At 44.6% G+C, this 21,818-nt stretch overlaps 1 protein-coding gene across 1 annotated transcript in view; it reads right to left on the reverse strand.

Annotated features, from left to right (window-relative positions):
- LOC135910939 (nose resistant to fluoxetine protein 6-like) overlaps positions 1-21,818 on the reverse strand; it is a 63,142-nt gene that overhangs the window by 39,085 nt on the left and 2,239 nt on the right. Inside the window, exons 2-6 of the mRNA XM_065443010.2 lie at positions 19,805-20,074; positions 17,905-18,116; positions 16,666-16,777; positions 5,950-6,034; positions 4,499-4,590 (exon numbers count right to left, since the gene is read on the reverse strand). Of these exons, the coding sequence (XP_065299082.2) occupies positions 4,499-4,590; positions 5,950-6,034; positions 16,666-16,777; positions 17,905-18,116; positions 19,805-20,074 (771 nt within the window). The remainder of the gene's footprint in view (positions 1-4,498; positions 4,591-5,949; positions 6,035-16,665; positions 16,778-17,904; positions 18,117-19,804; positions 20,075-21,818) is intronic.

Consider the following 21,818-nt stretch of genomic DNA (forward strand, 5'->3'; position numbering starts at 1 on the left):
TAAAATAGCAAAACGACAGTGAAACGGCGATGCCGTGACGACCATAGTACTACGACGAATGTGCGACGAAGTCGACGTCACGACGATGACAGGACGAGAGTTGGATGACGAAGCTGCAATGTCGGTAATGGAATTATAACGAGGGTGTAGCGATAACGGTATGACAACAAATGCATCACGATGACTGCATGACGACGACGCATTAACGACGATGGCATCACAGTGGGATGATCACCAGTGCACGGCGACAACTGTAGCACAAAGACTCTATGACGACAATGACATGAAAAAGACGGCAGGAAGAGAGTCGGATGACAAAACTGCACTGACGTCGATTGAACGAACAAGGCAGCATCACAGTGAAGCTGTAACAAAGAATTTGTGACGACTCTATGACAACGACGCCGTGACGACGACGGCATTACAAGAGTTGGATGAGAAAGCTGAAATGAAAACACATCATGACAACACATCATGACATGAACGACAAGCGCATCATGTTGCAAAGCACATACCTAATGGGCCACGCTTTTAGACAACTTAGGTCACTGAGTCAGAGTCGGAGGCGTGACGACGACTGTATGACGAGAATCGAATGACGAAGCTGGAATGACGACAACGGAACGACCACAACGGCATCATGACCTGCGTGGGCGACTAGGCACGCGCCTAGTCAGCCACGCAGGTAGATAATCACATTAAAAATTTGATTATATTGTAAGCACAATACTGAACACGTTTTCTTCACAGTCGAGTTGAGGAGGCACCAGTACTTTATTACAGCGAAGCTGTATACCTCTACCATCCAAGGAAATTTTCGTGTCGTAAGCAAAAAAAAAACTGAGTGCCTCGCCACTCTGTGAAGAAGGATGACCAGTGAAGCGGTGTGTGTTGGCCCCTTAATGTCGAACGGCATCTCCACCGCGGGTCGGGCCGGCATTGCACGATCTTCGGGATCGGCCCACGTATGGGGAGTGCCTAACGCCTGCTTCACCTCCGCCGCGGGTCGGGCCGGCATTGCACGATCTTCGGAATCGGCCTACGTATGGGGAGTTTTTTGCTTAAGACACGAAAATTTCCTTGGGTAGTAGAGGTATACAGCTTCGCAGTAATAGTAGTCTCACACAGTTTCCAAGACGCGACAATAGATGCCTGCGCTCGTTAGTACCAATAAGAAGCCGACGCACTGTTTCGTCAGGGGTGCAACAAGTACAGCGGTAACTCCCCGACCGATTCTTTATGTGGATGGGAAAGCATCAAATGGCCCATTAGGCGAAAATGCGGGAAGCGTGCGCAGCATCAGCGAAATGGCACCTAACTTCCCACTGCCTCCAACGCTACGTCACCAGCGCGTCTTGGGTGCTTGTGACGCTGGCTCGCGCTTTCTGGCTCGGGTCTCGACGGAGGGAGCCGGCGAAGGGGAACATCTGCCACTGCGCTATTGCGTGAAAGGAAAGGTATCTTCACGACGCCACGTCACCCTTGCTCTCCTTCTCGGAAGCCTGTGTTATCCACGCGTTCCTTGTCTGCGCATACATTCACATACTTCTAATGCGCCTCCGTAATGCCAAATCAAAACGTGTCCAGCGTCTCAACGCACTCGCTTGCGCGCAAGGAGTTCATAACTATACGGCATATCACAAGCTGGTTGCAGCACACACAGACAATATCCTTGCGCAGCGGTAGATAGTTCCGGGCGTAACTTGCTGATTATTGGTTGCACTAGAGAGTTTTACTTTTGCTCGCTACATGATACGGTAGAAGGATACGTTATATTTTGGGATATTTGCGCATACGCGTCCTATACCGAGAATTACTGTGTGAGTTGCCGCCGGTAACCGTAATAGCCACACTAACCGTAGCAACATGGCAGAGTCCATACAGAGCTGACCACTCGCTTCGATCCGAATTCGCGCTTGTTACTCACTCTCCGCCCTAGTCTGCGAGAAAAAAGCAGCGGAATCCGTCTTCGCTCAGCCTGAACTCATGTTGAAGTCAAATCATTAGGTATGTTTTGTCGTAATTATTCATATTGGCTGTTTGTTTTCACGCTGCTAGGAATATTACAGATAGGGCACCGATCCGTAAAAGTGGTTTCTATTTCTATTTACTAGATGGCGCCACAGCATTAGCATTGGGGATGCGTTGACGATGCGGAATGCTATAAAAGCCTAATCGTTCATTGCATCATTGATTTACTACCACGCTCGAGCACTTAACATGATAACGGTAGCGAGCAAATGCCAAGTAGACGCCGAGCAAACGCTGTGGCGCAGCGAACATTGTAAGAGCATTCACCTTTACTACTTGCTAAGGAGGTTGCAAGGTAGCTGCAAGGAAAGCATACAGGTAAAGCAAAGCCCTCCTGTTGCATCCATGTTTGGATGCAACATGGAGCAACAGGAGGAGCATGTAACAGCCATGTAGCATGTAACAGGATGGCAAGCAAACGCTGAGCAGGCGACGCGGCGCTGATAAGCAAATCTCGAAGGCCATTGGGGCTTCCTATTGGCTAAGAATTCGTGTAGCCTCCAGAGCGCTGCAACCAGCTCGTGAGATGGAGTATAGAAGGACCGCTCAGCGGCGTTAATGCCTTCCCATTTGGAACTCACAAGTGCTTAGGTGTCTTAGTGGGATTTTTTTCCGTTCACGGCTGCACCCCAGGTGAGCAAGTTGAGGGTGCGGCCTTCTGATGCGCATTGTGCGGATTAAGGCGTCATAACATACTATTTTACATGCTTACTGCCTGTCTTTGACTACTGTAAAAATTTAACAGACTATTGTAAATGGTTGAAAACACCCAGTTCGTTTCTTCTTAGGACTGTCTACAGCTTCTTAATCGACATCTTGTCCATTAGAATAATAATTACAAGTTAAGTAGTTTTACGTAGATAAATAGTACTGGCGCTTCTTTACTGAACCGTAAACTATATGTACTTGGTTTTGTAAACTATATGTATCGGTCCACTCGTAAGTCGACCTTGGGCCTTGCCAATCTCGCAGATTATTCGTGCTTGGTCCATACTTAGATGCTTTCTCCTTACGATCAGCCATTTTATTTGGTGATATATGTTTAAAGCGGAGGTTGGTGGCATTCAGGTGGCGGCGGCTGTATGCACGCCATCAGACTGAAAAACGGGCTAATTGATTTGACTTCATTGTGCAATGTTTTGCGTACACTAAATGAAGACAACAAGAACCAACTAGCCCGCCGGAATGACGTACTATGGAAAAGAACACAACAATCTGCGCAGTCTGCGCTGGTCTTTGTGTCCTTCTCATTGTCTTCGTTTAGTGCGTGAAAAAACGTTCCACGATCCGCATGCCTCCTTACGGGGCAAGCAACAAAGGTGACCAGGAAAACAGCGAAAAACGCTTGAAGTTGGGTCTAAAGGCAGGAGCACGTGCGAGCATATCTGCGCCTGACCCAAAGAAGGCACAAAAGTGCAAGAACGCGAATGATTGTGCGGTGCAGTTTCGACGACGAGGTGAAAGTTTTAAAATGAGCCGCTTAACACGCACGGACACGCACGGTCTCGAAGACGGCTATAAGCTTCAGCGTAACGACGCATTGCAACTCGTTTGGTGCGTAGAACAAACTCCTTGGTACATCGCGCCGTCATGGTCAGTTATATTACAAATACATACGTAGACCATGTGTTCGGCAGCTTAAACATGCCTGTTAAAAAGTACGGCGGCATAAGCACAATTTCTGCCATTTCAGCTGAAGCGCGCTTGAAGATGCGCACGCTACATGACCGACAATTTGCATCGCGTATCGTATTAGGTGACTTACGACGTTAACTTTGTAGTTGTCTTTGTAATGAACAACATTGGGCGCATATGATATTTACGCAATTGAGGTTGCGTCGTAGCGAATTCGTATCAAGTTCGAGAAAAAAAGTGGCCTCAAATTTCATAGGAAAACGCACTGGTGTTTAAATTAACGCTTCGTTCCTACTCGTCTTCGCTTCTGCGCTTGAAATATGAGCCATACTGCGGATGTTTAGAGAGTAAATAGGTGAAACTTGGTGAATTACCTCACACCGCACAGGGATTAGTTGGCGAAAGAACCTACGCCTTTCCAAGTAGTCAGGGCTAAGCTATGGCTGTGGTTCTCGTTCTTTCATTTCTCTCTCTTTCAAGTAATGCAGGTGATGTGAGCGAACTGCGCTATCGTTCCCTGGCGATTTAATAAATTTACTATCTCTTAAAGCAATAACTATGAAGAGCAGTGCTATATAGGCTGGTCAAGCCGCTTTTTTTCTTAATAGTCCTTTCATGGCAAATATTCTTTCGACAGTGGAAGTTGCATTCGTGACTAACAACTTGTATATTTTATGTACGTATTGAGGCTATTACTGTCCGCTATTCCGGGCCAAAACGCAAGAAAACGCACTGGCTGCGGCTGATAAGAATGTTTTCGGCGCTGTGTAGGTGGTGGTACTTACTTGTTAGCTGTGAATACTTTATGCAGATGGTCACCAAATTCACCTACCGCGTTTTTTCTTGAACTCGGACTGTAGGCCCACGAAATGGTCGACCGTTGTACCGATAACAATGGCAACCAGTAGGATCGCTGCAAATATCCTGCAAACGAAAATGCACACCATTTCAGAGATGAATAACTGTAGTATAATAAATTCAATTCTGCGAAAGATAGCACCCAGTTTTTTTTTTGCTTTTTTTCACAAGTACCTTCACAGTATTTGCACCATGCGGCCACATGCAGCACGCTCTGCTTCTAGTATATCTTTGATACTAGTACAGCAAGAATGGTAGTGGCATTTGTAAATAATACATTTTCCTGCCCTAAATGTTGCACAAATTTTCGAGAACTTCGCGAATGTTTCACGTTGCTTATGTTTGGGAGGTCCAATGTCCGTTGTCTTTCTGATTTCATGAATGTCAAGTGCATTTGAATCATACTTTGATTGTGGAAGAAAGTTCAGATTTTAATGTGCCGTTTTCAGGTGGACTTCTTATATTTATAATAATATTGTATAGGCATTTATTAACGGGAGTCAAAGCCCCATTACAGAGTTCTTACGAACGGAAAGCTTCATGAATTCAGCAGTTGAGCTTTGTGTCTGCAAACGATTCCCACGGACAGTTGTCGCAAACCTGGGGCCCTATAACGTAAAACTGTTTCAATCTAGTTTTATTTTAAATCGTACATTAGCCCTCCCTGATAGGACGGAATGGTTCGGGCCCAGCCCATATGGGCGGGCGCCACAACCATATGGGCAAAGCCCGAGCCATTTTGACCTATCACGGAGGGCTAATGCCTGATCATGAATAAAAGCATATTGGAATAGTTTTACGTTATACCGGACATGCTGCCCAATGAATACTGAAAGAATAGTGCAAGCGTATGCAAGATTGTCCTCACGTACAATAATTATACTTTGTTTAGCTGACGGCCATCAATAAAAGGTTTCTGTTTTCTTTTTCACAATTTATAGTTGTAATTTAGCACTCAAAAGAAGCTTTTGTCCGCGACCTTGTGTTAAATTGGTTCATTCTTTGATGAAAATGCGAATGTTCCCTTAAGATTCCCAAGTATTCTTGAGCGTGTAAATCTCAAATTTTTAGACGTTCTGTGGTAAACAAGTTGGCCGGTGCACTATCGGATTTTCAGGTCACTTTCTTGAATAACTAATAACCTAATTTTTTTCTGTTAAGGGTGCATCATCGATGCTTAAATTGTACCGCTCTTTATCTCTGCGTGTGCAAATCTCCCCAGACACTTCTTGCAAGAATGCTGCACATAGGACCCTAAAAAAATCACGTTACTCTCTTGAAGACTGCTTAAAGCAATCAACAAGATCATTTGCGCCTAAACAGTGGCCACTAATTTTAGAGAGCGACTCAGAAAGAAAACAATTCACTTGCAAGCAAGATTATTGCAATGTTGATCACAAGCGATAAACGTTTTGAGAAACTTACACAATCCCTATTTGTGTATTGTTCCACGGTGTGGGTTCTGCTGTCACACAGTTCGATATTTTTAGGCGGACGAGTGGAATGCTTACTGGAAGAAGACAAACACACAATCATAATATTGTAATAGACTTTTAGAACCTCCCCACATGGTCATAGAGACGACTTGCATTACTGGAGGACTGGCATTTCGTAGCAAGTATTAATATTATTTTTTTACATGCTTTTGCTTCTCATCATTGGCTCACACAGCTGCATGCTCTAGCCTCACTCGGATAAGTCATCTGGTGGCAAGGATGGTATGAGCTATAGCTAGAATTGCAGGAAAACAACTTTTTGTGAAAAGGAACGCCAGCTCATATATTTTTTCATTTCTTTTACTTTTGGAATAAACCAAACAAAGCTTTAATAAAAAGGAAAGTGAACATTAAATCAAGAGCTAGCGATTTCCTAGCACTATTATTGCCACATAGGTCGACACGAATTCTAAAGGAGCCATTGCAATTCCGTTCATGGCCTTGTTGCCAGTCACAGCGTACATCGCATCCCAGTCACCTTATTTTTTAACGAAATCAATCATGGCATCTTTCAGCACGTTGTGCGGGAAGTCCGTCTTACACTCATGAAAGCAGAAAACGTGTGCGAGTTTTTTGGACTTCGGAATAACGCTGTGAAGTAGAACCGAGCTTTTGCAGATTCTGAATTGTTGGGCTTGACTCCGACGACGCTGCCACTTCGGCTGCAAGCATTATAGATGACACGTAAACGGCAATTTTCTAGGAGGCGCAGTCTGAATCGTGACATCCTGCTCCTGTTTGCGCCCCAAGCCCTGCACGCTCTTCAAGGAATTACAATAGCGGTCACGTTTCATCTGTTTCAGGCGCAACTTGGAACTTGCACTCGAGTCGTCACTCAGCAGCTCTGGCAATGCTTCGCGCAAGAGCTATGCTTGCTTGGACAGCTGTACAGAGTACTCAAAGTGTGTCATCATTAGCAGCGTGAAGCATTATAACATGATCGGTGTTTTCAGTGACAGGCCAAAATGTTTCCTGCAAGCAGTGAGCCAAATCGGCCAACTCTATAAGAATGAGAAGTTTCTACGCTCTCTGGTATTTTTTGGAAGCGATGATATACATTTAGAGGACACCGTTTTTTAAGCGCCGTATCTTGTTCTTATGGGGCCCTGAAAGTTCAGTTCTTTTTTTTTTCGAAAGAAGCAAAGCTTCGCTTTGCGACCCTGGTCGCTGTGACCCTGGTTGTGACCCTGGTCACTGCGGCCTGGCTGGTCCCTTCCCGAATACACCCACCAATCACAGCGGAGTACGCGCGCGATGCGTGCCGCTGGGTTCCTTACAGCACCTCCCGATGACGCTCAACTCCACCAATATTGACGAAATTATCCTATTAGGTAACATGAATGTCCATATACAGGATCTAGATGGCTGCATCAACAATAACGGGAAATCTATGCTAGATCTTTGTGAACCACATAACCCCGTTATCGTAAATACCAGGTCTAAGTGTGATGGGCAGACAACGTTGGCAGTGGGACACCGGCAATTGACCATTAGTTACTGCATGAAGACGGAAGGAATTCAAGATAACCTGAGAGAAATGGCCATTGCCGAGGAATGGTATGACAGCATAGGGAGTGACCACAAGAGCATCAGTTTGAAGATGAGATATGCAGTTGGGAAAGCGAGCAAGCAGCGAAGACTTGCCAGTCCAAACTTGAACGCTGAACAATTAACACATATAGTCGTAACAGTCGAGGAAGAAATTGGAAAATGGCCACGTAAATAGTGGGAATATAGTGAGCTTCTAACTGTAAATAAGACAGAAATAATGAAAGACAAGTTACATGCTCGTCGAAAAGGGAGAAAGATAGAAAAAATCTGGTGGGGAGAGGATGGGTGGAAACAGGGAGATACGAGAAGCGATTGCCGATTGACAGAAAGCGTCACGAGAGCACAGGCTGGCAAAAAAAAAGCGCAGTTGCCACTGGAAGAAGTAGCCAGAAAATGGGAAATATACTGGGGGAAAAAACCTATGGCTCAAATGCTGGTTCAAGCAAAGACAAAAGGTGAAAGTGAACGTCGGTCGCCAGAAATGTGCGAGAAAAAGAAGGCCACACCTAGAAAATTTTGGAACCATATAAATTTCGCAGGCACGAAGTATGGAACGATACAAAAACTTATCCTTGACGATTATGGAAACAAACTGGAAGGAAATGCGGTGTTAATTTGCATCCGAAGGCTAACAGCCGAATATTTCCAAGGCCATGAGGAGGTTGTACTTGAGGAAGAAAAAGGCATGAAAGAGAACAAGCAAGAAAAGGAGCTGGTGCTGACAAATTCAGCTGGAAGAAATACCAAGAGAAAAGTCCGAAGCACACAGCATCAGGGTCACAAGCTGTTTCCGTTAAGATCTGAATGAACTAGGATCAAAAAGCAAGGAAGCTCTGTTGAAAGCAGTAGAAAAAAACATTAAAATATAGTCGAATATCAGGCACTTGGTGAAAAAGCAGAATGAATTGATTTAAGAAGGTATGGGGGAAAAGTATACAATTCCCTCATACAGACCGTTGACGATTACATCGGTAACATACAAGTTAGCAACGCAGGCGATTAAATTGAAGCTCCAAGCATCGGCAGACAATAATGGCATATTGGGTGAACTTCAGAATGGCTTCATAATCGGTAGGGGTCTGCATGATAACTTATTTTTCCCAATTAAGCGCATATCCGTAGTAGAAAGGAGACCGTTGTACGCGACTTTTTTTAGACGTTATAGGAGCGTGTGACAACGTAGACCGCAACATATTATGGGATATCTTGGAAGGAGAGGCTTAGGCGACTATTGCATACAGCTTTTGAAAAAGATTTACGAAGGAAATTCGGTTTCTTTTGAATGGGAAGGGATGAGGAGTGAGAAGAAAGGTTATATCAATAAGGTGCTGAGGCAGGGTTGCCCTTTATCCCCACTGCTGTTTGTGACGTGCATGGGGAGCATATAGCGGGCGTTAGAAGCAAGCAATATCGGGTTCAATCTCTCGTACAAACAGGAGGGTACATTAGTAGAGCAGCAGCTTCTAGGTTTATTTTATGTGGACGACATTGTGTTGCTAGCTAACAATCAAAGTGATTTGAAATGTCTGGCTGATATCTGTGGACAGGAAGGCAAGAATTTAGGTTTGAAATTTTCTGTTATAAAATCAGGTGTTCTGGTATTCAATGAAAACAGTGAACAGAAGGTGGCAATACAAGGCCAGAAAATACCTCAGGTAAGAGAATATAAATACCTTGCTATATGAATAAACGAAGGCGATAGGTATAAGGAAACACAGGAAGAAACAATAACAGCAAAGGGGAAGAGAAGTGCGGCCATAATAAAACACAGAGCGCTTTCGGGATAAACTAGATACGAGGTGGTGCGCCGTGGTATGTGGAAACGTATAACGGTTCGAGGACCTTCATTTGGAAATGCGGTTGTTCGCTAGAAGTCAGAGGTACAATCAGGAATCCACGCCAACGAAAGGTCCGCGGACCCCTCGCATTGGGCGTTCACGGGAACACAACATATGAAGCTTTGCAGGATTATGTGGGCTGGACAAATTTTGAAGAGTAGGCTGTGAGACTAAAATTCATTATGAAAAAGGACTGAGGACTATGGGAGAAAATAAATGGGCTGGGAGACTGTTCACGTATTTGTACAGGAAAACATATGATTCGCAGTGGAGATAAAGAACTACGAAGCTTACTAGCAAGTATGCAACTGGTATGGTGAGCAACATGGCAACAAAGAGCGCCAAGCGACAAGCCAGAGAGGCTGAAATAATATCATGGGGGGCGGCAATGGAAAGGAAACCAGCTATGCGTATTATACTTTAGAAGAAAAAACGAAATCACGAAAGAAACAATTCATGATAACTAAAAATGAAGCTTATTACTTTTGGGAGTCAGATATGGGTGTCTTAAAATACACATTTATAAAGCGAGATACAAGAAGGAAGAAGAAGCATGTGCTTGCTGCGGTAAAGCTAAAGAAACTATGGCGCATGTTTTATTATAATGTGAAGATATGTGCCCAGGGGTACATTTATGCAGCTCTAGCCTGCTTGAAGCCCTTGGGTTCAGCGAGAGCAGAGGGAAAGTAAACATGTCGGCAATAGAGATTAGCAAGAGTTGATTGGATTATTGGTGGAAGAAAAGTAAGGAAACGACAAACAACGAAGGCGTACAAAAACAAATCTCACAACAGGAGCTCAGAAAGTTCAACGAGAGCAATTCTTCGTGTTTTGTTTTCTTTGCTTTTTTTTTTCTTTCTTCAACATAGGTAGGACATTGGGCAATATTGTAGCAAGAGCTTGGCGGCGTCGGCCAACGATAGAAAATATTGCGTTCGATAGAAACTGTGTATGCGTTCGTGCGTGCATGCGTGCGTGTGTGTGTGTGTGTGTGCGCGTGCGTGCGTGTGTGTTTGTGTGTGTGTGTGTGCGTGTGTGTGTGCGTGTGTGTGTGTGTGTGTGTGTGTGTGTGTGTGTGTGTGTGTGTGTGTGTGTGTGTGTGTGTGTGTGTGTCTGTCGACTCTTTGTGCACTCACACAAAGCTTCGCTGTACACAAATTCCAACTGTGAGTAGGGCGTTGACAAAACGTCTGGAGGCACGATAAATATAGCCGCCATCCTGAGAGCCGTCCGCTTCTCTTAACTGACGCTCGTATTCCGAGGCAAATAACAGTGCGACATAATTGCTAGGCACAGAACGCTGCGCATTATGCGTGGCGAGCGCACCGACAGCAGAGACGGTAGCAGACATTCACCGCGACTATCGAAAAGGCATTCAAATTGCTTCGCTTTTGATTGCTCTGACATCAGAAGGTTTTTCCCCTGTGGCGTGCTATTTTACCTATGCATTACTCGCGTCTTCTTCTTATAAGGTAAAACAAACACGCGCACTTTGGGACCGCTCTTCTAGTCGCCAATAAACAGGGACGCGCAGCGCTTGGCCACTATTTTGCTTTTTTCTGCGTCGCATCAAAGCTGCGCATGTTTGCTCGGCCCACAGCGTACATTAAACACGCACGTCAGCGACCACTAGCTATCCGCACAAAACAAAAATATATTGAAATTGACCGCAAGCTCAGGCAGCACTCTAAGAGGAAAAACCTAAATGCCGACCTCACCACAAGGACGTAAGGTGCGTGGCCATGGTGACGCCACGTCCTCAAATAAGATGTTAGGTTAAGATCTTAAGATGTTAGTAATTAGTGGACGCAGGTGACCTACGTACTTGACGGTATAAAGCGTGCTTGGATATTGGTGGGAACTAAATGGCTTGCATGTGCGAACGTAACGCAAGCTTTTTGCATCTCCTAATCTAAAGCTTTCTTTCTCCTATGGGCAGCGTTGCGTCATACCATCTGGTAAATAAAGGGATAGTGTGAGTGCCTCCATAAGGCGGGCGGCCATCTCAGGCAAAGCTGTGTATTTGATCTCGGTGCTCGCTGTCATTGAAGTTCTTGTAACTGCCCGAATAACTGCTGTTCACTGAATGACTCAGTTACATTGCCCGACGTCTAAAGGTTTAACTGTAACAGGGTGAAAAGACAACAAAAAATCTGTGGTAAAGAATAGCAGAAAACAACTGAGGCATTGGCGCCTTATAGCAGTGTCAAAGGGCACTTTTCTTTTCGTCCTCACTCTCAAGAGCATTGCAGAGCTAACAATTACCGGAGATAGTATTCGCGACAACATGTTATTGCTCGACTAATAGCGGCTGCGCCGAAAACCCGCTAATCCAGGTTTAGCCACGAAGAGATACAGGGCCTTCTATCACGGCGTGGTGCGCTGAATGCGTCACATTTCTCAAATTTTCGTGATCCCGCCTCGCACGAGGTCGACTTTTGTAAATGTCGGATGTCGAAAGCCTTTTGTTGTGTACCATTTTGAGTATTATAGCAGGGAAAAAACAGCAACGTATGATTTCCTCCTTTCCGGAAAGAAGCGACTTGGTTAAAAAACTCACGCATCGGCAAAAGATGACTCACACTGTGCTGGTTTCTTCGAAACACAAAACTCAGGACGATTTCTTTCTTGCCTGCGAGTATATCATTGGTTTTTTTTATATATTTTAATATTCTTGCTGAAGTTTCAAATTGTGGAGTGTACTTTGTTTAGGCAGGTGCTTTAATATACAATGCTGATGTACGCTTTAGGTTCATTGCGCTCTGTTAGTCTGTAGTTTTTTGCCCCAGCGTCAGAGTTACTAACGCTTTAAGCAGCATGAAAGACAACTAGCTCGGAAAGCCTAAAGTTGATTATGACACATCGTGTGCTACGAGGTGACAAGTCCTTTGGTAGAATGATTTAGTTTAGCGCTCTAAGCACAGGATGCTGTTTTATCATTCAACGCGGCGAGTCGTCAATTTACTTGCTTGCATAAACTTTAGAAGCAACTGAAAACAGCGCTCGTTCCAGCTTTGGAGCATCCAACCTGAGCACAGCACCGCTAGTTGGCTTTCCGACGCTGCACACAAGTAAATTACATTAGAACTGGTTGCATTCGTTTCCAAATCACGCATTTGCACAAGTACAAGTTACTTTGCTCAAACGGGAACCCTCACTGAACTATGCACACCTGTTGGGAAAAAATTCCCCCCGACTTAGTTCGATTGCTCTTTTTCACTTCTCGCGTTTCAGTCGGATTTTACACAGTCTTGCGGGTGACGAATGTCTGACGTGTTTTCATTCTCGGGCCCTATCGCGATCACCAAGTACTGAAAACATGAGCAAGTGCAAGTTGTCGGACGCAGATGATTTTATCGTACTGATTGCCGAACGAAGATGAAACGTGTACCCTGACTCAGGAAAGGAACACTCATTTGTTTTTTTACTAAGACACACTCATCAGGTAGCTTTACAGTATTTAGCCTCGTTCTATCAGTGTAGAATCTCTGTATTTAAATTCTGAAAGCACGACAGGCAATACTGCCTATATATTGTGGGATGCTATGGCATAAACTGCAAAGCAAGTCGCAGTACGCAACTGGCTATGAATTGGCTATCGTACTTGTAGCTATGAGGCTTAGCCACGAACAAGTGGTGAACCTTTCCGAGAGGCTCGACGCGCAAACAGTTCTTGCAAACGCGAAAGGTTTTTAAATGTGAAGCATTTCTTGGCGAACATATGCCACTTTGATAGTATCTATCTGGCCACCTACGTCTTGGGCTATCATGGTCGTTTCGTTAACTTGGTATGTACCAAAATTGGCAGAGTGTGACAATGGTGTATGAGAAACATCAATGATAGGTCATGACATGATTGTTATAACATGCGTGTCATGTTGGTCATGAAATAGCCGCCTACGTCTTGGGGCTCTCATGGTCGTTTCGTTAACTTGGTAGGCTCCTCGCACACTGCTTCGCATAACATCGATTCCGACAAGGCGTGGGATATGCCCGTTCTTTTATTTTAACGCTTTCTTGAAAGGATTATTGTCTTGACAAAAATCTGATGTGCAAATGTCCGGGTAGATGACCCCGGATGTTTTGCACGCACAGCGCAAATGTTCACGTGGTTTCGCCGATGAAGTGCTTGAGTCAGATTTGAATTATGTGATCAAAACAGCAAGAAACATTTCGGCATCGACGAAGCACCTCGACTCGACGTCACAAACGAGAAATACGAGCACAGCACCAAGCGAACGAGCCGCAGTGATGTCTTAGCCATCTTTGTTTATCTAAACAGTATTGCCGGCTCAACTAACGATCTCTGGAGTTGCCAATAACGTGATCTGATTTAGCTCTGGATTTTCAGAACCTACAACATTACTTCTACCTTTACAATATTTTTCTTCCTATTGTTTCTAGTGCGTGATAGGGAGAGAGATAAAACTTTATTGTGTCTTTGACGGGTAAGGGGTGGTAGGGGTGATTGGGAGACTAACCCCGAATTCACCCCCCCCCCTTCTTCAGACGTCGGCCTATCCTTGCTTTCTGGCGGCGTCTTCGGCCATCCGAATGGCCCATAGCTGCTCTCCTGAGTCCAAGCTGAGCAGCAAAGTCTCCCACTGCTCGGCAGTAGTTATGATGCGTGTTGCGTTAGTGTGGTGGGTGTTGGTGGGTGTTGGTGGGTGAGGCTTTGGAGGTATGCCCAGATAATGTGATCGAGGTCAGCGCGGGTCTCGCACATTTTGCAGAGTGGGAAGTATGCATCGGGGCCAATGCGGTGGTATAGCACAGGGTATGGGAAATTTCGCGTTTGAAGAAAGTCGCCAAGTGGTGGATTGAGAGTTATTCAGTGTTTTGTGTGCTGGGGGTGGCGTAATCACTCTCTGCGGTAATGGAGGAGGATTTCCTTGAACGCGACCATTCGGCCCTGCGCGTGACCGCGATGCAGAACAGGGGGCTGGTTATGACGTGAAAGGAAGTAGCCGTCAACTTTAGGGGTGAATATGTATTAGCTTTCTTTTTCATTTTTATTCATGTACCCTATAGGCCCTTTTACAGGCATGGATAGGGGGTTACCTACCATTACATAACATATCACGGTGAATAAATAATGAAAATATAGAAACAAATTGAGTGCCATTTGCTAAGAACTGAACTCGATAAAACATACGGAAAAATACACTGCAAACAATGAGAACATACTGGAAAAAGTAAAACTACAGTGGTAGTGACAACAATAAAAAATAATACAATTCTAATCAGTCGGCACAATACAATTGTAACAGTCGGCACGGAATAAGCACTTCAGTTTGCTAACAAAAACATCGTGGTTGTTCACAGAAACAATTTTCGCAGGCAGCTTATTTCAATGCCAAATGGCTAGGCGAATGACGCATAAGCTTGGTATATGCGATCTTCGGTTGTACTTTAAAGCCGTGGTCTAATCTAGGAAAAATGCGATGGGCCGGTTTTACATGAGATTCTGTGAATAGCGCAGGATTGTAATAAAGTCGGTGAAAGTGAGATAACAAGGTGACGAGTCTTCGCGTTTCCAGTGAATATAAATTTAGACGCGATATGATTTTAGAAATGCTGTATTAGCGAGAGTGCGTTCTTGTGATAAACCTAGCAGCCTTAGTCTGTAATAATTCGAGTTTCCCGGCAAAGTATGCTTGAGGCGGGTTCCAGATGATAGCGGCGTATTGTAGCTGCGATCTGACTATACTTGTGTACGGTAATAGTTTGCTTTGGTGATTTGCGGAATGTAAGTGACGCCTAGTAAGACCACAGGCTCTTCGACGCTTTGGCGGTGATGTAATCAAAGTGTTTATGCCATGTGAGGCCTGAAGAAATATGAACGTCTAAGTATTTTACTAGAGGAACTTTCTCAATGGCCACGTTCTTGATAGAATTAAAGGAGTACACAATGAGTTTAGCCGAGGTAAATGTCAAAGATTTTGTTTTGGAACCATTAATCTTCATCGGCCATGGTTGACACCACATAGCGATTTCGTCAAGAACGCACCGCAAGGCATTAGGATCAAAAAGATCAGTGATCTTTCTGTAAATAACACAGTGGTCGGCAAATAATGTCATAGTAGAAATAAGGTTGCTGCTTATGTCATTAATATAAACAAGGTAGACAATCGGCCTGAGCACAGAACCTTGCGGCACACCGGACTTTACGCGGGTTAGTGCACAAAAAGATCCATCGGCAGAAGCAGAGTGGTGTCGGTTAGTTAAAAAATTAACGATCCAGTTCAGGGCATTCCTGTTTATATTAAGATTTGCAAGTTTCACTGTAAGATAAGTGCGAGCAACCTTGACGGGTGCTTTTGCGAAGTCGATAAAGACGGCGTCAATACTTGTTAGGTGATGAACAGCGTCATGAAGGTCGACTATGATTTCAAACAATTGTGACTCGCAGGAACGACCACGTAAGAACCCGTGTTCGTCTGGAAAAAGAGAAGTTTTGCTGATCCGGGTACGTCATTATTGCCGATGATAATATGTGTTCCAGCATTTTCATGGTATACTCGTTAATGAGATAGGCCCATAATATGAAAATGCAAAATGATCTCCAGGTTTAAATATAGGTATAACACGATCGACTTCCCAGGCTTCAGGCACTTTTCCTGCATCAATAGACTGCTGAAAACTGCAGTGAGGATACGAGCTGCCACTGATTTAGTTAGCTTCAGTAGTTTTGGGCATATCTCAAGTCAGGGGCTGAATTATTTGGCAAACGATCAATTGCTTGCTCAATTCTTTCCTGCGTGATCCGAATGTCATTCATGACCGCGTTAATAGTTGCAGCATTAACACCTGGGGGAATTGGTGTTTCGATAGCAAACACGGACCTGGAAAATAATAAGCAAAACATAAATCGCCCGCACACACAGCCAGAAGACAGCAGTATTCTTGCCCTTAGCGACATCATTTCTTTCGAGAAAAACTAGCTTCAGCAGAATGAAAGAGAGGCTTACAGCCGGCATGAATGGTATGTGCTTTATTAGGAGGGTAATGAGCGCTTAAGTTAGTAAAATACGCTGACGAGGAGCCTGAATGCCAATACTCCACGGCGACTTGTTTTTGTCTCTGCAAGAATCAGTACTCGAGCCTTGTAAACCGCAGTTCAAACTTGAAAGACTGAGTCATACGTGTTCTAATCTGCCAAAAATAGTGTGGCGCCTACGCTCAGAACCCACGGTAATCTCATACGTAATTATATGCCATTCAAATTGAAAACACTTTCTGTTTTCGTGGCGTACCTGAGTTTATCAGAGCTTGTAAGTCGTGTTCGTTACAGTCTTCAATATAGCATAATCCCAGCCGACCAATGACTTCGTGCGTATCCAATCCTTTTTCACTGAAATAAAGGACCTGAAAGAAAATTCCAAAATAGAGGTATGGAACCAACCTTTGTCAAGAACACTTTGCTAGTTGAAAGCAGTAACTAGAGACACGCACACACATACGTTGCATACACAAGTGGACAAAAAGGGTGCCCTATCACCCGGGATCTTACATACACGTGTTAATTTGATGGTTGTAGCGTTACAATTCAGACTTTTGCTGTAAAGCTCTTCCTGGGTAAGCACCCTACCATTCAATGAGCAACTTTCAATTGAGCCGTTGAAGGGCAAGTTGAAGCACGGGATGTTTTTCAACGCGTTAGCTCGAATGATGTGAAATCAATAACTACCAATAACAAAATTGAAATGATGCTGCTCCACAATAACTAATCTTCTAGTTCTGACTGCTGGACAAATGAGATCATTTTCTTTGTGGTGAATATTTCTTACGAGTGTTCTTTTATCCTGCGCTGGAGAGAGAAAGATGTCTACACGCGTTATTCACGAAAAATGCGAATATGGTGACCAAGGTCGCGTTGTAACGTCGTGAGAATCAAAAAGGCGATTGTCACAATAAGTAGCATCTGCACATCGAAAAGTATGCGTTTTACGGTGTAATATTACCTGACAAAAAAAATTTGATACGATATTCAGCACTTGTGGTGGTGGTGGTGGTGGTGGTGAATTGTAGCAACAGCCGGGTTTAGCCTGGCGATCAAGGCCGGCAATTGCTCCGCCCTATATTCAGCACTTCCACCTGCCGTCTACGGGAGCTCTATGCTAAATAATACCACTTGTTGAAGGCTAATTGGTTCATTTCTGTCTTGATCGTTGTCTCCTCGTTTCAGCTTATGTTATGCTAAGTATACTTTCTCGATGCAAACGCGATGGCTTGTCAATACAGCAACTTGAATAAATCCCTATAGAAGGATTGACGTAAAAGCAGGCACGATAGCCTTTTATGCTGTGAGGCAAGGTTCCACCTCAAATGATCTAACACATTTACGATGTGTATTATCGGTTTACTAGATTAGATGTGCAGTTGCCTATGCGCGCGTACACGGGGCAATTAAATTGGGACGCCTCAGTCAGTTCGGATACTCGTGCTCTGCATGCGACATACGAATGATTATTGAACGCGCTCTGTTCACTCACCCTCGGGTGTATGGCGTCCGAAATTGACCTCAGCATCAGGTTGATTTCCGTGGCATTTTTAATGTAGACGAGCACGTTGCAGTACTGGCCCCGAGACAACACATTTCCGGAGCGGTCCCGCACAAGGGTCTCAAGGCACTCGTCGAACGCGCCCATGTCGGAGCTGGAGCCATCGAAGGCACCCGTGGGATACTTTCCGGTGGCGTCGAAAACTGCGACACCACATTAGTCAGCGAAAAAAAACTTCACTAAAATAGGACCTTGCTTGAGACGTACATTTCTTATTTATTTATTTGTTTATTTCTTCTAAGTGAACGCGAATCTAATCAGCGACAAGACGAGGCACGACCGACCGACCCAGGCGAAACCATGAAACGGAAGCACATTCATGCACATCCATGCACATTCATGCGATAAGCATCGCTGAACAGCCCTCATCACCATGGTTTAACGGAACGCTTAGAGCGACAATAAATAAACTGTCTCTTTCGTCTGGCGAAGCGCTTTAACTCTGTATGAGCATGAGCTGAGGTATCGCATAGTTGAAAAAAATACATTTCACCTAATGTTTCCTAACGCTTAGCACACACTTTAAGTCATTAGCCCAAACTCGTACACAATTTTATCACTGCCCTATGAAAATGGCCGTCTTATGAAAAATAATGATATCAGGAGCGTCGTAAACCGCATAGGCTGTACCGTGTTTTATGGCGACCATACCGATGAGCTCCCTGATATTCTGTTCTTTATTCAAAACACCATGCTTGAGATACTATCTGTGCCGAACGGTATCGCAAAACATACATAGAACGTTTGACGTTTAATTTTATTGGCACCATTTTGTAGTTCACGTGATGCGGCACACCAACCACAAAACTGTCATAAGTGACAGCTTGATGGAACCGTGGGTCCGCCATTTTTCGGAAAAGAGGCAGTGCGCAAAAATCGAGAAGATAGGTACGTATTATACTACACATGAGACGCATATTACACATAACACATAATAAACAGATGTAAAGTGCATAATATTGAATAAAAGACGAGTAGCAATCGAAATAGCGCACAAACCAAAAAGCACAAATGAACACATGAACTTACACAAGTCGAATCAATATACACGCCAAAGAGCATATAAATCTCTCATAGCGATGGCAAATACTAAACGTAGCAAATATTTAATATAAGGATCCCCATAATACAAAAGTTATATCTCACAGAAAACGGCACAAACACAAATAAGAGACACAACAACCCATTAAAGGCGGACTATACATGGTATTCCGGAAAATAGGAAGTATTTATTAGAAAAACAGGGTTTCAATGTTTATTTCTTTACGTTGTAGCAGATTTGATAGTTGAGGAAGTATGATTTGTAGCCTTTGAATTCTGTATTTCGTTTAGAATGTTGCAACTACCCACTGTTCAATGTTGCGTGCAGGTACATTGTAATATCATTGTACGTCGAGGTTTTTACTCCCAGCAAAGGTCGTGGGTGCAAGTGCTTAAATTAAATGCGCCTTAATTATCTTCGCCTCGATTACCATCGAAGGTCGTGGGTTAGAGTATTTTAATTAACGATATCCTAATTAACTGTCATTTAATGAACTTCGTCCTAATTAACACCAAAGTTCGTGGGTTTGACTTTCACCAAAAGTTATGGGTTCGAGTGGCCTAGCTAACTCTATCGTACTGAACTGTGCCTTAACTTACTTTCCCGTTATTAACGCCAAAGATCGTATGTGCGGCCCCCAAACTTGGTGCCATTGAACTTTGGTACCCCAACACTGGACGGTGAAATTTTCGCCTTAATACATTAATATCTCTCACCCTAATGCACATGTGTTTGCTTTTACATTGAGTGCTTGCGTGCCAACAAAGTAACAAACAAAACTCCACTCACGTCTCAGGACCCACGGCTCGAGGTTCTGGAAGGCCCTCATGGTCCGTAGCAGCGCCGTGGTGCACTCGGGCCGCACGTCGGCTTGCAGCAGTTTTCGCATCAAAGAGCGCGGCACTTTGGAAAGGCCTGCGGCCATCACGTCTCGAGCAACTTGCCCGTAGTCGATTTCCTCAACTTCGGCCACACTGCTATCCGGGCTTCTCGCAGTCGCTGCTACCGACGCACTCCGGCCGGTAGCGACGGTCGCATTCAGAGCTAGCGAACATTCGGCTAAAAAGGGAAGCAGCACACACGACAATACGAATACCCATAGCGCTGCCTGCGCCCTGCGACCGTCGGTCCTCGCCAACTTTTGGGACACCATGATGATAAATACCTCCGAGAGTACGGTAACGAGGAAATCCACGTCTCCAAGCTTCGCCGCTATGAGGTTTTCGCATGAAGACACAATCGTATGCTAAAGGATCATAAGCCGCGGCTCCCTAAAAGAAGAATAATGCAAACAGTTGACAAATCTTTTTTGTGCTTTTCTGTATTGAGAGGAAACTTCAAGCATCAACAATTTCACAAGGTAAACGCGTTCAGGAGCCAATTCCGCCGTCTAGACGAAGAAAGCTATTTTCTAAGTTTCTTTTTTCTGGCGACGGGGTGCGTCATAGGAATGAACCTAATATTCATACAAAGAAACAGCACTCACACAAGCACTCCATGATGTTTTAGCTTCAAGTTGAATGGTAGTGCAGCAGTTCTCATAAAAGCTATCGTTTCGTAAAGAATTGTGCAAGAATAATAGGTAAGGCGGTCAAGCGGGACTATTTTTTTGGCTCAGCTGAACAAAGGAAGAGGAAATAGAGCGACGTGAGAAAGGGAAAAAAAACTGAAACTACAATAAGCTGGTCACTCACTGCAAATAGGTGCCGGCAATACGAGAAGGCTCGGGGCTAATTCCCGCAGCCAGCGTCCACAGGGTAGCTCAGCCAATCGCACGTAGGGGTACAGCGCGCATGATTGCGGAATACACCGCTTTAACGCTCTCCGCCTAAGGCACAACCAGCATTTCAAGAAATGCCGTCATAACAGAGTTGAGCGACATCGCGGAATTACACTCTCCCTTATTCCTCGGTAAAACCAAGGTGCCCGTGCTCTGCATAAGCAGGATTAATCGTTCACGTACGCATTCGTTTTGTGCTTGCGACCTTGGTGGGAAAGAACAAAAAAAAAAGGGTGACTGAATGAGTGCGCATTTTGAAGCATAATAACAAAACGCAAGGAAAGCGCCTCGTAATGCATTAATCTTTTAAAAGGAGGAGGGATGGTGTAGCGAAAGGGAACGCAAAACAAAGTACTGGACAACAAAAACGCTTCTAAGTTTTACGTGTCCGTCCGTCCGTCCGTCCGTCCGTCCGTCCGTCCGTCCGTTCGTCCGTCTGTCTGTCTGTCTGTCTGTCTCCTATATCACTTTATTTTTTTTTCTGTCTGTCTGTCTGTCTGTCTGTCTGTCTGTCTGTCTGTCTGTCTGTCTGTCTGTCTGTCTGTCTGTCTGTCTGTCTGTCTGTCTGTCTGTCTGTCTGTCTGTCTATCCGTCCGTCCGTCCGTCCGTCCGTCCGTCCGTCCGTCCGTCCGTCCGTCCGTCCGTCCGTCTGTCTGTCTGTCTGTCTGTCTGTCTGTCTGTCTGTCTGTCTGTCTGTCTGTCTGTCTGTCCTCTTACGCCAACCCATTGCCCCAAGTTATCCACCTAATTGGGCCACAAGGTATATCCTCTTGACTGCAGGCCGTCATGGTCGATTTTCTTAATTCAGTTTACGCGATTATCGTATCGCGGCCACAAGGACTAGTGGGGTAGGCTAGCCGAAGTAACGATCTCCTATTCCGTAGGTTACAGTTGTAAGAACATTAGTGGTATCCCCTCCTATATCGCTTTATTTTTGCGCCAATGTTTTATCAGCGCCTGCTGCAAAACCTTTCCTGCTTGCTAACTACCTGCTACATCAAGTTTAACCATTCTACGATTGAA

Source organism: Dermacentor albipictus, chromosome 2 (genome assembly GCF_038994185.2).
Source record: "Dermacentor albipictus isolate Rhodes 1998 colony chromosome 2, USDA_Dalb.pri_finalv2, whole genome shotgun sequence".
Lineage (NCBI taxonomy): Eukaryota > Metazoa > Arthropoda > Arachnida > Ixodida > Ixodidae > Dermacentor > Dermacentor albipictus.